This window comes from Zophobas morio, unplaced genomic scaffold (genome assembly GCF_036711695.1).
Source record: "Zophobas morio isolate AGI-343-1 ecotype UQ-CSIRO unplaced genomic scaffold, CSIRO_AGI_Zmor_V1 ptg000004l, whole genome shotgun sequence".
NCBI classification, from domain to species: Eukaryota; Metazoa; Arthropoda; class Insecta; order Coleoptera; family Tenebrionidae; genus Zophobas; species Zophobas morio.
The window spans coordinates 14,956,866-14,969,255 of record NW_026972109.1 but is presented as its reverse complement, the minus strand read 5'-3'; the positions used below and the strand labels follow the sequence as shown (position 1 = coordinate 14,969,255).

The 12,390-nt window shown below is 33.5% G+C and overlaps 2 protein-coding genes across 2 annotated transcripts; both read right to left on the bottom strand.

Annotated features, from left to right (window-relative positions):
* Positions 1–9,856: 9,856 nt before the first annotated feature.
* Positions 9,857–11,197, bottom strand: LOC135135245 (retinol dehydrogenase 11-like). The gene is made up of 4 exons (XM_064064270.1): positions 10,915–11,197; positions 10,540–10,869; positions 10,196–10,488; positions 9,857–10,134 (listed from the first exon to the last, which is right to left on the bottom strand). Exons 1-4 carry the CDS (start codon positions 11,159–11,161, stop codon positions 9,940–9,942), a joined length of 1,065 nt encoding a protein of 354 aa, XP_063920340.1. The 5' UTR covers positions 11,162–11,197; the 3' UTR covers positions 9,857–9,939.
* Positions 11,198–11,413: 216 nt separating this feature from the next.
* On the bottom strand, positions 11,414–12,094 carry LOC135135238 (pancreatic lipase-related protein 2-like; the record flags this gene model as incomplete). Its single annotated transcript, XM_064064263.1, has 2 exons — positions 11,414–11,644; positions 11,693–12,094. Coding segments are annotated over 2 exons (624 nt in total), but the record flags the coding sequence as incomplete, so codon positions are not given.
* Between the last annotated feature and the right edge of the window lie 296 nt (positions 12,095–12,390).

The following is a 12,390-nucleotide window of genomic DNA, read 5'->3' as shown; positions in this document are numbered from 1 at the left end:
ATGACGTCATACAGAGTCCGTGACGTGTACGCATTGCTTCGTGATCCTGACTATAAGAACAAAATTAATATGTAAATGAATCACTTTGCGGTCAAGGCAGTTGTAGTTTATAGTTCGTTGATTGCATATATCTATTTTAAATGCGTACAATGTAATTACCAAGCAGTCCCAGAGATTATTTTAATATTGATGTGACGATATTTTATATTGAGTTAGTCATTGTATAATACTACTCAGCACCTACTTTTAGATAAACTTTATTGTTTAAATTTTTAAATTTTTTTCTTGACAACAATGTAGCTGAACTTTGTTTAAAATGATAATTCGTAAGAATGACTCGATCACATATATTGTACAAAATAATTAAACGAACATTGAAAACAGTTAAATTGACATTTCTTAAGGTTTCAGCTAAATAATATCTGTAGACAATTTTTTCGAAAGTCTTGGAACTCTGGTAGTTATTTATGGCGGTACTTCTTGACAGTCCTCAAAATTTGCTCGATTACATCTTTCGATGTCTTTCGCCACAGAACAATAAATTGTAGTCTGCGCTCCTTCTTCGCTTGTCTAGATTGTAAAACAGTACAAATTTAGGATAAAGGTGGTATTAAAAAACCAAAAGAATACTCAGTCTATACAGTCCCTAGTAGCAATGAATACGTGGTTGTTTCAGTTCCATCCAATCTCTTCGCAAGTTCTATGGTGAATAAGATATTGCATAACTTGGAATAGTTGTACACGTAATAAATTCCTGGGAACTTATCTACATTAGCTACTTCAAAAGCACGGGTCTATTATGCGGCGATCGATGATACATTGACCGCTCGGTTTCCTTTAGTCTTTTTTAGTAGTGCTAAGTCAGTAATGTATACAGAATTACAACGATAATAATTTTTTTTATAAACCGATAAGAAGATTTGTTAGAAGAAATGCAGAGAAGTAGTTAATTTGCATTAGCAAAACTTGTCCACTTTACTCCTCCTGTCACTTATTCCTCCAGCTCCTGCATTGTTGACCAGCATGGGCGCCGGCAGGGGGGTGCAAGGGGGTGCACTTGCACCCCCCTGGCTTATTATAAAATATACACTTTAAATCCAAATTGCAATCGTTTAGGAAGTGGATAATAGTTTTTAAAATGGCTTCCGCATTCAGTTCTTACAACGGCACATATCCTAAAAATTCTTTGCAAATTATTGGATTTTTATTGTCTTGATCACAACGCAAATACCAAACTCCAATCGATAATTATTCTGTGCCACTAATATTAGCAGTCTCATCAGCCAACACCTAAAAAACAAATGCCTGATTCACCTCCCCAATTATTTTTCCCTTCAGAACATCAGAACAAATTTCAATCAATTTATTTTGAATTTGATGCGATATATACAAAGAGTTTCTTGCTCCTGACTCTAAATGATTTTTTAAATTTCAACCCCAGATTCAGTTCGAAAATGGAGCAAATATAATATATCCTATAATGTATGGGTGCACCCCCCTGCAAATAATCCTGCCGGCGCCCATGTTGACCAGAATGCCTAAACGCTCCTCTGTTTCGTTTATCTTCTTAGCAAACTCTGTCACCGATCCAAAAGAACTCATATTAATTAATTGTACAACAATATTTTTGTTGTATATTGGTTCCACTATTCTGAATCGAGCTTCTTCTGCACTCCCTTCGTCTCGACATGCTAAAATCACTCGAGCACGCTTTTGGCAAAGTCTAAAACCGTATCGTAACCGATACCTAAAACGACTTTTAATTTTCTGGAAGTTACTAAAAGGCACTACCTGTATTAGCTCCTATAACTATTACAGTTTTGTCCACCAAACGTGTATGACTTCGGCGCCATCCTGTCATCACTTTCATATAAATCCTGAAGTAGTCAGTGGCGGCCGGTGACCTTTTGAAATGGGGGGACACAATTTGATTGATGAGTTAAATATGAAGATATAAAACAGGTTGTCATTACCAATTAATAGACGAAATTGTGTGACGGAAATAAATACAAAAGTACCTTCAATAAAAATAAAAAAGGATTTCTCCCCATACCTTTTTGCCTTCGGTGTTCATGGCATCTAAAAGTTCATTTTGGACAGTTTTAGGCGTTCCTTTAAAAACTGTTGCTTCTTTCAAATGATCTGATAAAGTCCAATTTAGCCATAAAATCAATCAGACCTCGAAATATACCTGGATTTTGTGATTCCCTACTTTCGTCATGTCCACGTAAAGCAAATTCAAACACTCCACAAAATTTTATGCACATTATCAATCGGCGTAATATATGGCGATTTTTGTGGACCCTTGAGTTATGTGCCCGAATATTATTAATATAAGCGGTGTGTAGTTGTTTCCGAATGTCTGTATTACCGAGAAGATTATCCAAGAATATTTATCATACGTGTTCGCGCAGAAGAAAAATTAAAACCCGCGATAGTAACTCAATCCTCCAGAGCACGATCGCAACGGGCTCACAATCCAGTTGTATCAGGCGCATATCAGGCGGCTACGACGTGTAGTTTCCATGGCAACGATGTAAACAAAACATCTAAATCAGCCATGATTCGGTCCATTCGGTCTCTGTGCCGGGCTTTTATCAGCATTTCATCAGAAATAACATGTCATATATCCAAGATACATCTTTAGATGCAAGTGGAAGTACGTTTTGATACATTTTATACAAGTGGAGCGAGATAAAAAAAAATAGTTTTGATAATTATTACACAAATTTCCGGATAATTTTTTAAATATTGAAAATTACTATTTTGCTATGTCCAGTGTGTTTGTAGACGTTGTAATTTTGGAGGGGCACGTGCTCTTGTGACCCCCGGCACCAGCCGCCCCTGGAAGTAATACAAAGTTGATGAGAAATATAATTGTAATTATGGACGTTAGTAGTATATAAAATGGGCCAGGATACTTGGCGCGTTAAAAACAGAGCAGAATCCTATAATAATTTAGCTGTTTTCCGAAAGTAAACAACCGAAGGCCTACAATCCTTCAAAAATCACTAATTTTTATGCACCCTGAAAATACCCAAATATCTATTATATACCTTATCATTTTTAAACATCCCAAAATGGCTTTTTATTTCTGGACCAAGTTATTTGGCAATACAAAAACTTATTATACATTATACACTTTAAGTAATAATGCGAGGGTAAAATCTGTTGTTTTATAATTTGTTTTTGTAACACAACTTATTATTTTTTTTAATTTGATGTTATTAACCCATTAAACGTTAAGGGTGCCCAGTAGCAGACCGAAAAATGAGCTAAATAGATTTTCATTTTACGGGCGTTATTTCAACTTTGAAAAAAAGATCGACATTTCAATTGATAGATTATGTCTAAATCTCTGGGGAACACACAATATTTTTTAAAATAAGTGATTGTTTAGTGTTTAATTAATCGTTCATTCTTCTAAGGAAATTGCATTTTTAGACAAGGAGAGAGCATTTTGCGCTTCAACTTTTATATCGGTGCAAAGACAACACTGAGCTCTATGGGGAAGACCCGGTCATTTTTGTTTAAAATTTATATTTATCAAAATATTTGCTTTTTAAAAAAATACTGACTAATGAAAATAAACTGAAACTAGGCAACCCTATTTACAAAGTTTTCCGTTTCAATAAATGGCTGACTTTTACACAGCAGGGAGCCTTGCCGACCGACGCTTTCAGGTAATCAGTCCAGGTACTTTAGGTCATAAAACTCATAAATACTCTTAGCTGACCAACATTGTTGAAACTCTTTTACAAGTCGACTTCTTTCATTGCTGACATAATTTGATTTAAAAGTATGCAAATTTTTATAATTTTGTATATTCTACTAAAATATTTTATTTGAAAAAAATATTCAAATATTTTTTATTAATCTGTCATTTTATATATTAATCAATACACAAAACTGACAAGATTTAGATTCTCATCACTTCACTAACCACTTATTTACCTGAACAATCATTTTAATTTTTTTTTTCCGCACCATCTATGAGGTAGAGTATTATAGGCACGTTTTTTACGTGATATCTCCAGTAAACCTATTCCAATATTACTATTTATTTATTCCTGTGTGTGTTTATACTAGAAGGGCAAAAGATTTATATGAACTACACATGACGCGAATGCAAATAAAAAATGTTAATTGTACAATTTTTTCTTTACAATTTGTCTAATGGGTTGACTTGTTTAATAACGAGAATCTACTCTCTCCGGAAGTAAGGTATATAAATAAAATTTTTCTAGGGCTCTATCATATTATTTTCCCAAAATTTATCATCTCGTTGAATTAAGCATTATTTAAATTGGATATTTTATATATGTCTACGATAGCGTTTTTGCTTATTAAGCCGTCTGACGATGCCGCTAAAAATGTACAAACCGCATTGTCTTATTGTCAGTTTGGTGTTACTGCAAAATGCTTCAGTTGTCCTTGCTTCATTTTCTATGCAAAAATTTTGGGAGAGTACATGCTGAACTAGATTTGCAGGGATGTAAAATGTTTTTCACAGTACAGTAGGATTAGCCGTGTTAGTTGTTCTCTCATTTTGCAAATTTTACCAAAATAACGTTAGGTTAGTCTAAAGGATTTTTCTGCGCACCATTCTGGATTATTGCGTTCGCCAATTGTGTTTTGTTCGATTAAAAAGACATCAACGTTTGAAAGTTTTTTGAGAAATACTTTTTGCGCTGTGACATATCAGGTATTTCAACTGCCTCGTTAGATGCATCGTCGCCCGAGAACTTGTATGATCCACAGACCGGAGCGCGCTCAGGCCAATGTCGACTCTATAAGCCTCCAGAAATTCTGCGGGAAATAGTTATTATTTAGATGCTTTTGTTTACACACGTCACACATGCTTCACTCGATTTTGACACTCAACTACTTTTTTGTTTAACTAAGAATTAATACTTTCATTGCGTCTGATACTAACGTCCTAAATTAGCAATACTAGTGGAACAGTAATCATGCAATAGATTTTTTTGGGAAAGTACAGTTATTTTTATCTTTTAGCAGCAATGTGTTCTATTTTCTATTAATTTTTACATATTTTTAGTCACAATTTTGGTAGTTATTTTTTACTTTTATTTTTAGCAATAATAAATAGTCCAAACATGAAAAAATAAAAAAAAAATTTAAATTGGAAAATCTAAAATTTAGAAATCGAAAAATTGAACAATCGTATAATTGAAAAATGGAAACATCGAAAAACTAGAAAATCGAAAAATTAAAAAAAAAATGGAAAATCAGAAATTTAATGAATTCCGAAAATTGAAAAACTGAAGTATGCATAGAAGAACTGAAAACTCGAGAAATCGAAAAATCTAGAATTTTAAAAATTGAAAAATTAAAATACCGAAAAGTTGAAAAATTGCGAAATCGTATCAGTGAAACATCGGACAATTGAGAAATCGAAAAATAAAAAAATGAAGAAATCGAAAATTAGAAGAATGGAAAAATTGAAAATGTCAAAAATTAAAATACTGAAAAATTGAAACATCAAAAGTTGAAAAATCGAAAAACCGAAAAGCCGAAAAATCTCAATAATGTATTTATAAACCACAAGTTCAGGATTATGCTACTAAAAAATTGATAACGTCATCTCAAAATTTTGCTGAATAAATTCTACTAAAAATGTGCAAAATATGATGAGTTTTACTTGCATTCATATTTTTTTAGATTTGCTTATATGTATGTCTAGGTGGCTCAAAAGAATTAATGAATGAGTCAATTTATTCTATTGATAAAATCAGTCTCGACTCACTCCATTTTCCCAGAAATTTTTGGAATACTGTTATTTTTAGTCTAATCCACATTGATTTACGTGTCCTTGAAAAATGTTGATGATTCATCTCAAAATTGTGTACCTAAAGTAAAAATTTAACTCGAAAATGCTGGATATATTTCAGTGTATTTTAGGTGCGAGGGAAGTTCTGTCGAAACAACTTTCCATCAATTTTTTTTGCTGTTATATTTGAACATAAACAGTTTATTTTATATATTTTTAAAACATTAAAAAAAATAAAAAGTTGTGTTAGACTGAACCTTGTGGGTTTCTCAATCTATTTTCCGCAGCATTTTAAACTTTCAACTCAATTTCTTTCAAAATACATACAAATGGATTTCGATGATTATTTCCCTGTACCCTTCATTTGAAAATAAATAAGCTTATCTGGTGTTGTTTACCGATTTGCATTTTACGAGTTAACCTAACGTCAGTAGGATTTCTATACGTTCTTTTTCAGTTAAACGAGCCATTGTTATGTGATTTTGACAAACGTATAGACAAACAAAAAACATATTTGTTTATAAGTTACGAACTGCCGGATTGCGTTGAACCAAAAAGTATAATATTATATTGTTAAGGTGCCATGTTCTGGGTGTCGGAGAAAAATTCTGCGAGTAGATTTTGTGACTTCACATTAGTAGAACTCATCAGCTTACCTATTTTTGTGAAGGCTTGTCCTAACATGCTGCGTTATCGAAAACTTTTCACAGGTGGTCTGAACAATAAAATTACTTCATTTTGTGCATGATTTACTCCTCGCGTTTGATTGAAAACAATAAGATATCAATAAATTAAAGCAATTGTTTGAAGTTGGAACTAATAAAGATAAATGTGATGTGATGTGACAAAAATTTGGATACCTTAGTTTAGAGCACACTTTGCAAAAAAAAGATTGAGAATTTTCATCTAACACTAGTTTGGGATACTTTTTATCCAGCCGTGGACACTTGCAGAAACTTTTGGCATTTTGGACTCGAAGTCCACTTGTCCGTAACAAAATAGTAGCTGCAAAGGGGTAACACTGATTTTGGTAATGACACCGTCTAAGAATATAGTGAGCAGGCAAGCTAGTTGTTGCTACTATAAGACAATACTAAAAGTAGTCACTAGAATGAGGAGGGGGTGGGAGGGCGGGCCTATTGCTTGTATATAAATGACTCTCTAGAATAAAGTTTAACTTAGCCCCTCCTACCCACCCATTCTCTCATTTCTTTTCTTCTGAAATAAGAAATAAATCTAAACAACAAAAAAAGTTACAATTGGCGCTTTTTTATAGCTAAGTTTCGGTCAGTTACTTACCACTCTGCAGAACGTATAGTTTTATATAAAAAAGTACTACCCCAATTGAAGAGAAGAAGAAGAGGAAACTTAAAATATGTCTAAAATAGTCAATTTTGTAGGAAAATATGGATTTTGCAATTAAACTCCGCCCCTCTATCTGACCATGACAAAAAATTCATTACAAGTGAGATAGGGGTGGGTGGGTGGGGCTTAATTATTGGCTTCTTTTTCTTAATGTATACCTATTTTCAACAACACGAAATACCATTTGATATTTTAATGCCCGTTTGCACTAACGTTTAAGTCAGATACTTAAAATTTAAGAATTTCTTAAAACCAACAATGTGTTGCACCAACGTTTAAGTCTTTCTTAAAGGGTTCTATGAAATCTTTAATTTAAGCGCCCGATTACCTGAGGCTTAAATTTGTAAGCAATGCTTAACGAGACACAACGATACAACGCATGTGCGGTACCCATGGTAACAGAACAACACTTTATTTCTATTGGATAATAATTTTGGTGATTACATGAAATCGAAAATTTCCAATTTTAAAAATTATCAGTGCTCAAAAGTGTATCTGAAGTGTAAAATAAAGTCTTAGCAATTTAAAAATAAATATAAAGGAGGTATGTACCACAGTTACAATGTTTTGTTGTAAAGAATAACATGTTTTTTTCGTGTTCGTAAAAAGTGGAACATTTTTTATTAATTTTTGTTTATAAACGATACGTTTATTTCATGGCACTAGAAGCGTGTCATAGTGTTTCATTTTTTCACGCATTTAAATGAAAAAGTGTCGTAGCGTGTCATTTTTTAAAGGAAGACATTCGTGCGGCAAATTTTCCATCTCGTGAAAAAAATATACACTTTACGCACTAGTTGCATAAATAACTATTTTTCATATGAACAATAAAAAGCGCCAGAGGGGAGCGAGAAACTACAGTTATTTGAGGTACAACTGAACAAGAATAGGAAGAGAAAATATGGAATTATAGGTGCGAAAGCGAATTTTAGAGTTAGACATTGAAATAAAAAAGAAGCAGCAAAATAAATTTAAACGTAATAACATGGAAATGTAATAAAATATCAAATTAAAAAGTAATATAGCATAGATTTGTTAATTGACCCTTTTCCTGTAAGCAAAGTGAGTAGACATTATATAAATTCCAATGATACAGAGTGAGACAACATCGCGCAGGCGAAGTCAGATTTTTGGAGCGCCAAGTTAAAATTAACCAATGAGCGACAGATTACGCATGTGTAGCCGGTTGCATTCTGTCAAAGCGGTTTGTTGTCACAAGCGTTTGCTCTGCTGCCGGAGTGCTGGATACTATTTCCAACGTGGTTTTGAAGATGCGTGCGCACGGAAAGTCACTATGGAAGTTTTACGATCTTACAGGAAAAGGGTCAATATTATGAATTTCCCAAAAAAAAAGTTATAAAACTTCTTCTAAATTCATTTCCCGTCCCCCGGTTTTGAACAATATTGACCTGGTATTTGACTGTCTTCTAAGCCCATTTTTTATTAAACACCCAACCAACGTTAGAGAAAATAAATATCAGCACTATTCGAACTACACACGCACAAACTAACCTAAAATATTTGACGTTTCTATACAAACAAGCGTCAGTGTTGCCAATAGAAATGAAACGTTTACACAATTCCCCAACTAAGTATTACTTGGTTAAGTAGAGTCTAAGCGGCGACGGTGCAACAACTGTACAATTTAAGAAGTAGTTACTTTTAAGAATTGCTTAGCTAAGCAATGCTTACCGCTAACGTTGGTGCAAATGGGCATAAGTGTTTTATTGTTGAAAGAAGATTATCTATATGTACCAAGAAAATCGAAGAATAAACTACACCCACCCGCCCCATCTCAATTGTGATTAATCCTTTTACCAAATTGGAAAATCGGTTCCACTTTCAAAACTTTTGAAGTACTTATTCTGTAAGGTCCTTTCTTATGTATTTTTAAAATTATATATTAAGGTACATTTTGATCAAAAAGACTTCGTCTACGACTTAAAATTAAAAGAGAAGGTTGTAGCTAAATATTTTAAAGCTCAAGATTTCAAACGTAAAGCTCCATTTAAAATTATTATCAATCCAGAAGATACAATAAATGAGAAAAATATCAAGATTGATATGCGGTATCCACTGATAAACAATTTACAATTAGTAACGTAAATCGAGTGTTTAGGAAAGTACTACCAAAATTTATTGCAACAGAAAGAAGACGAAATTTATTGATTAAAAGAAAAAAATTATAGTTTAAATTTAGAGAATTAAAAAATTAATGACAAACAAATGTTGGTTGGTTTATACTATTTACATTATTATATTTTATTTTTTCTTTATTACACATTCTATTTTTTGTATTTTTTTCTGATGTGCCGTTAACCTATGTCGTATAGGCCCAGTAGTTTTGGAGCTTAAGTATTATCTGTCTAATAAAAACCGTTTTTATTTAGTGCCTTTTCACACGATAAAAGGTTTTGCAATGCGGCAAAGGTCAAGAAATTGTTTTGGGATAAGAAACAAAATTATATGCAAATGAATCACTCTGCTATCAAGGCAGTTGCAGTTTATATTTCTTTGATTGCATATGTGTATTCGAAATACGTACAATGTAATTAACTAATTAATAAGCAATCCACGAGATTATTTTAAAATTGAAGCGATGATATTTTAAATTGTCATTGTATATTATATTACTCAGCACTTACTTCGCGAATGATAATAAAATTTATTAATAAATTAATTACTTATATTTTTTCTTGACAACAATGTTTAAGATGATAATTCGTAAGAACAACTTGATCACATTTATTCGTACAAAATAATTAAACGGACACTGAAATCAGTTAAATTAACATTTCTTCAGGTTTTAACCCAACAATGTCTTTAGTCAAGTCCCACAATTTTTTCGAAAGTCCTGGAACCCTGGTAGTTATATAAGGCGGTACTTCTTGGCAGTCTTCAAAATGTGCTCCATTACATCTTTCGATGTCTTTGGCCACAGAACAATAAATTGTAGTCTGCGCTCCTTCTTCGCTTGTCTGGACAGTTAAGCAGTACAAATTTACGATAAAGGTATTAAAAAACCAAAACAACACTTACTTTAAAGAACAAATTTTTAAGGAAATTTGCAATAAATTTTGATGTGCCTTTGGTACGTCTGAAAATTTCAGTCTTCACGGCCCCTGGATGCAATGAATACGTGGTTGTTTCAGTCCCATCTAATCTCTTCGCAAGTTCTATGGTGAATAAAATATTGCATAACTTGGAGTAGTTGTACACGTAATAAACTCCTGGGAACTGATCTACATTAGCTACTTTAAAATTACGGGCGTATTTTGCGAGAATCGATGATACATTGACCACTCGGCTTCCTTTAGTCTTTTTTAGTAGTCCTAAATCATTAATGTATATAGAATTACAGCGATAATAAATTTTCTACAAACCGATAAGAAGATTTGTTAGAAGAAATGCAGAGAAGTAGTTAATTTGCATCAGCAAAACGTGCCCATCTTTACTCCTCCTGTTACCTATTCCTCCAGCTCCTGCATTGTTGACCAAAATGTCTAAACGTTCCTCTGTTTCGTTTATCTTCTTCGCAAACTCTCTTACCGATTCAAAAGAATTCATATTAATCAATTGTACAACAATATTGTTGTTGCCTGTTTCTTTCACTATTCTGACTCGAGCTTCTTCTGCACGCCCTTCGTCTCGACATGCTAAAATCACTCGAGCACCCCTTTTGGCAAAGTCTAAAGCCGTATCGTAACCGATACCTAAAATGACTTTTAATTTTCCAGAGGTTACTAAAGCACACTTACCTGTATTAGCTCCTGTAACTATTGCGGTTTTGCCCACCAAACACGTATGACTTCGGCACCATCCTGTTGTCACTTTCATATAAATCTTGAAGACAATAAGTAGTACAAAGATGATGAGAAATATAATTGTAGTTATGGACAGCATGATTCGACAAAGGTCAGCGTTTATTAAGCGACAACTGTTTACGCTGCCGTCAATAAGCAAGTGGGTTCTCGTGATTGTATAATTGATAAGAAGTGATAACATTTACATGGCAGAAATAGTCAAATCTCCGAAATAAAAATTTTGGTAATATAACACAAACACGTAGTAAACATAACTGCACACACGTTTTTTTTTACAAGTTTTAAGGACTAAAATTCTAATTATTTACAACGTAATGAATACATTATTGTACCTGATACATATAAACAATGCTTATTACGAATAATAAATTACAAAAACCCTGCTCGGAAAACAGTGACTTTTCTATTTTTTGTGATACTGGTTAACATCGGTGTTAATTTCTTAGACAGCAAACGGTGGATCTTCTCCTGTTCTTAAATAATAATCTTCTCGTGTACTACTAGGTGTATCATCTCCCATTGGAACTCCTTCTCCGTCTTCACATGAATCGCTCTTTTCAAAATTTTCGAAAGAATCACAAGGGTACCCCATAAAAGGAGTCTTAGAAACAAGACTTTCAGCAAAATATATCCAACTTCGTCCATGACTACAACCCTCCACCATCTAAAAAATACCTGAAAACCCTTCTTTTTCTACAATTTCTTCACCTACTTCAAAAATATTTCCACACCCAGGTTGAGGGACGCTTCCACCGTTTGGACGAAAATCAGCATGACCTATGGAATCCCCCACTCCTAAGTATCCTGCACAAGTATGAATGACATCAACAAAACCAGCATCGTCCTTTTTTAAACGTCCACCACTCACTAACTGGATATTATCAAACCCAGGTTTAGCAGGATCAAGGGCTGTTATTCTTCCAATTTTCCCTTTTTTGACAACTCGGGCTGCAAAACCTGACACGTGAGCACCTAGACTGTGACCCACCAGGTGAATATTTTGAGGATCTACTCCATAATCTACAATTTTGTTTAGGAATTTGGAGTAGAATTCACCCACGGAATCGCTGGCAGACAAAATGATAGAGTAGCTAGCGTTGTCAGAAATTTGGCCTTAGTCCATTACAATCACATTTGCGTCGTATTTTTTCAAGAAGCCGTTTTTAATATCTATACATGAGTGGGACGTGCCATTATACATCCATCCATGGGTCACAAATTTCGTTGGTTTGGTCTTGTCAAAAATTATATCATAGCTTTGGATCAAGTCTTCAATAAGGGTGCCATTGGGGTGTTGTCTAAATTTTTAAATTTACTACTGGAAGAAGAAAGGAGTGGTAGCTACCTGGTGTAGAGAGTAAATGAAACTGCTTCGCTTGGTTCTGGAGCGAAAAATTTATTTTCAGGACC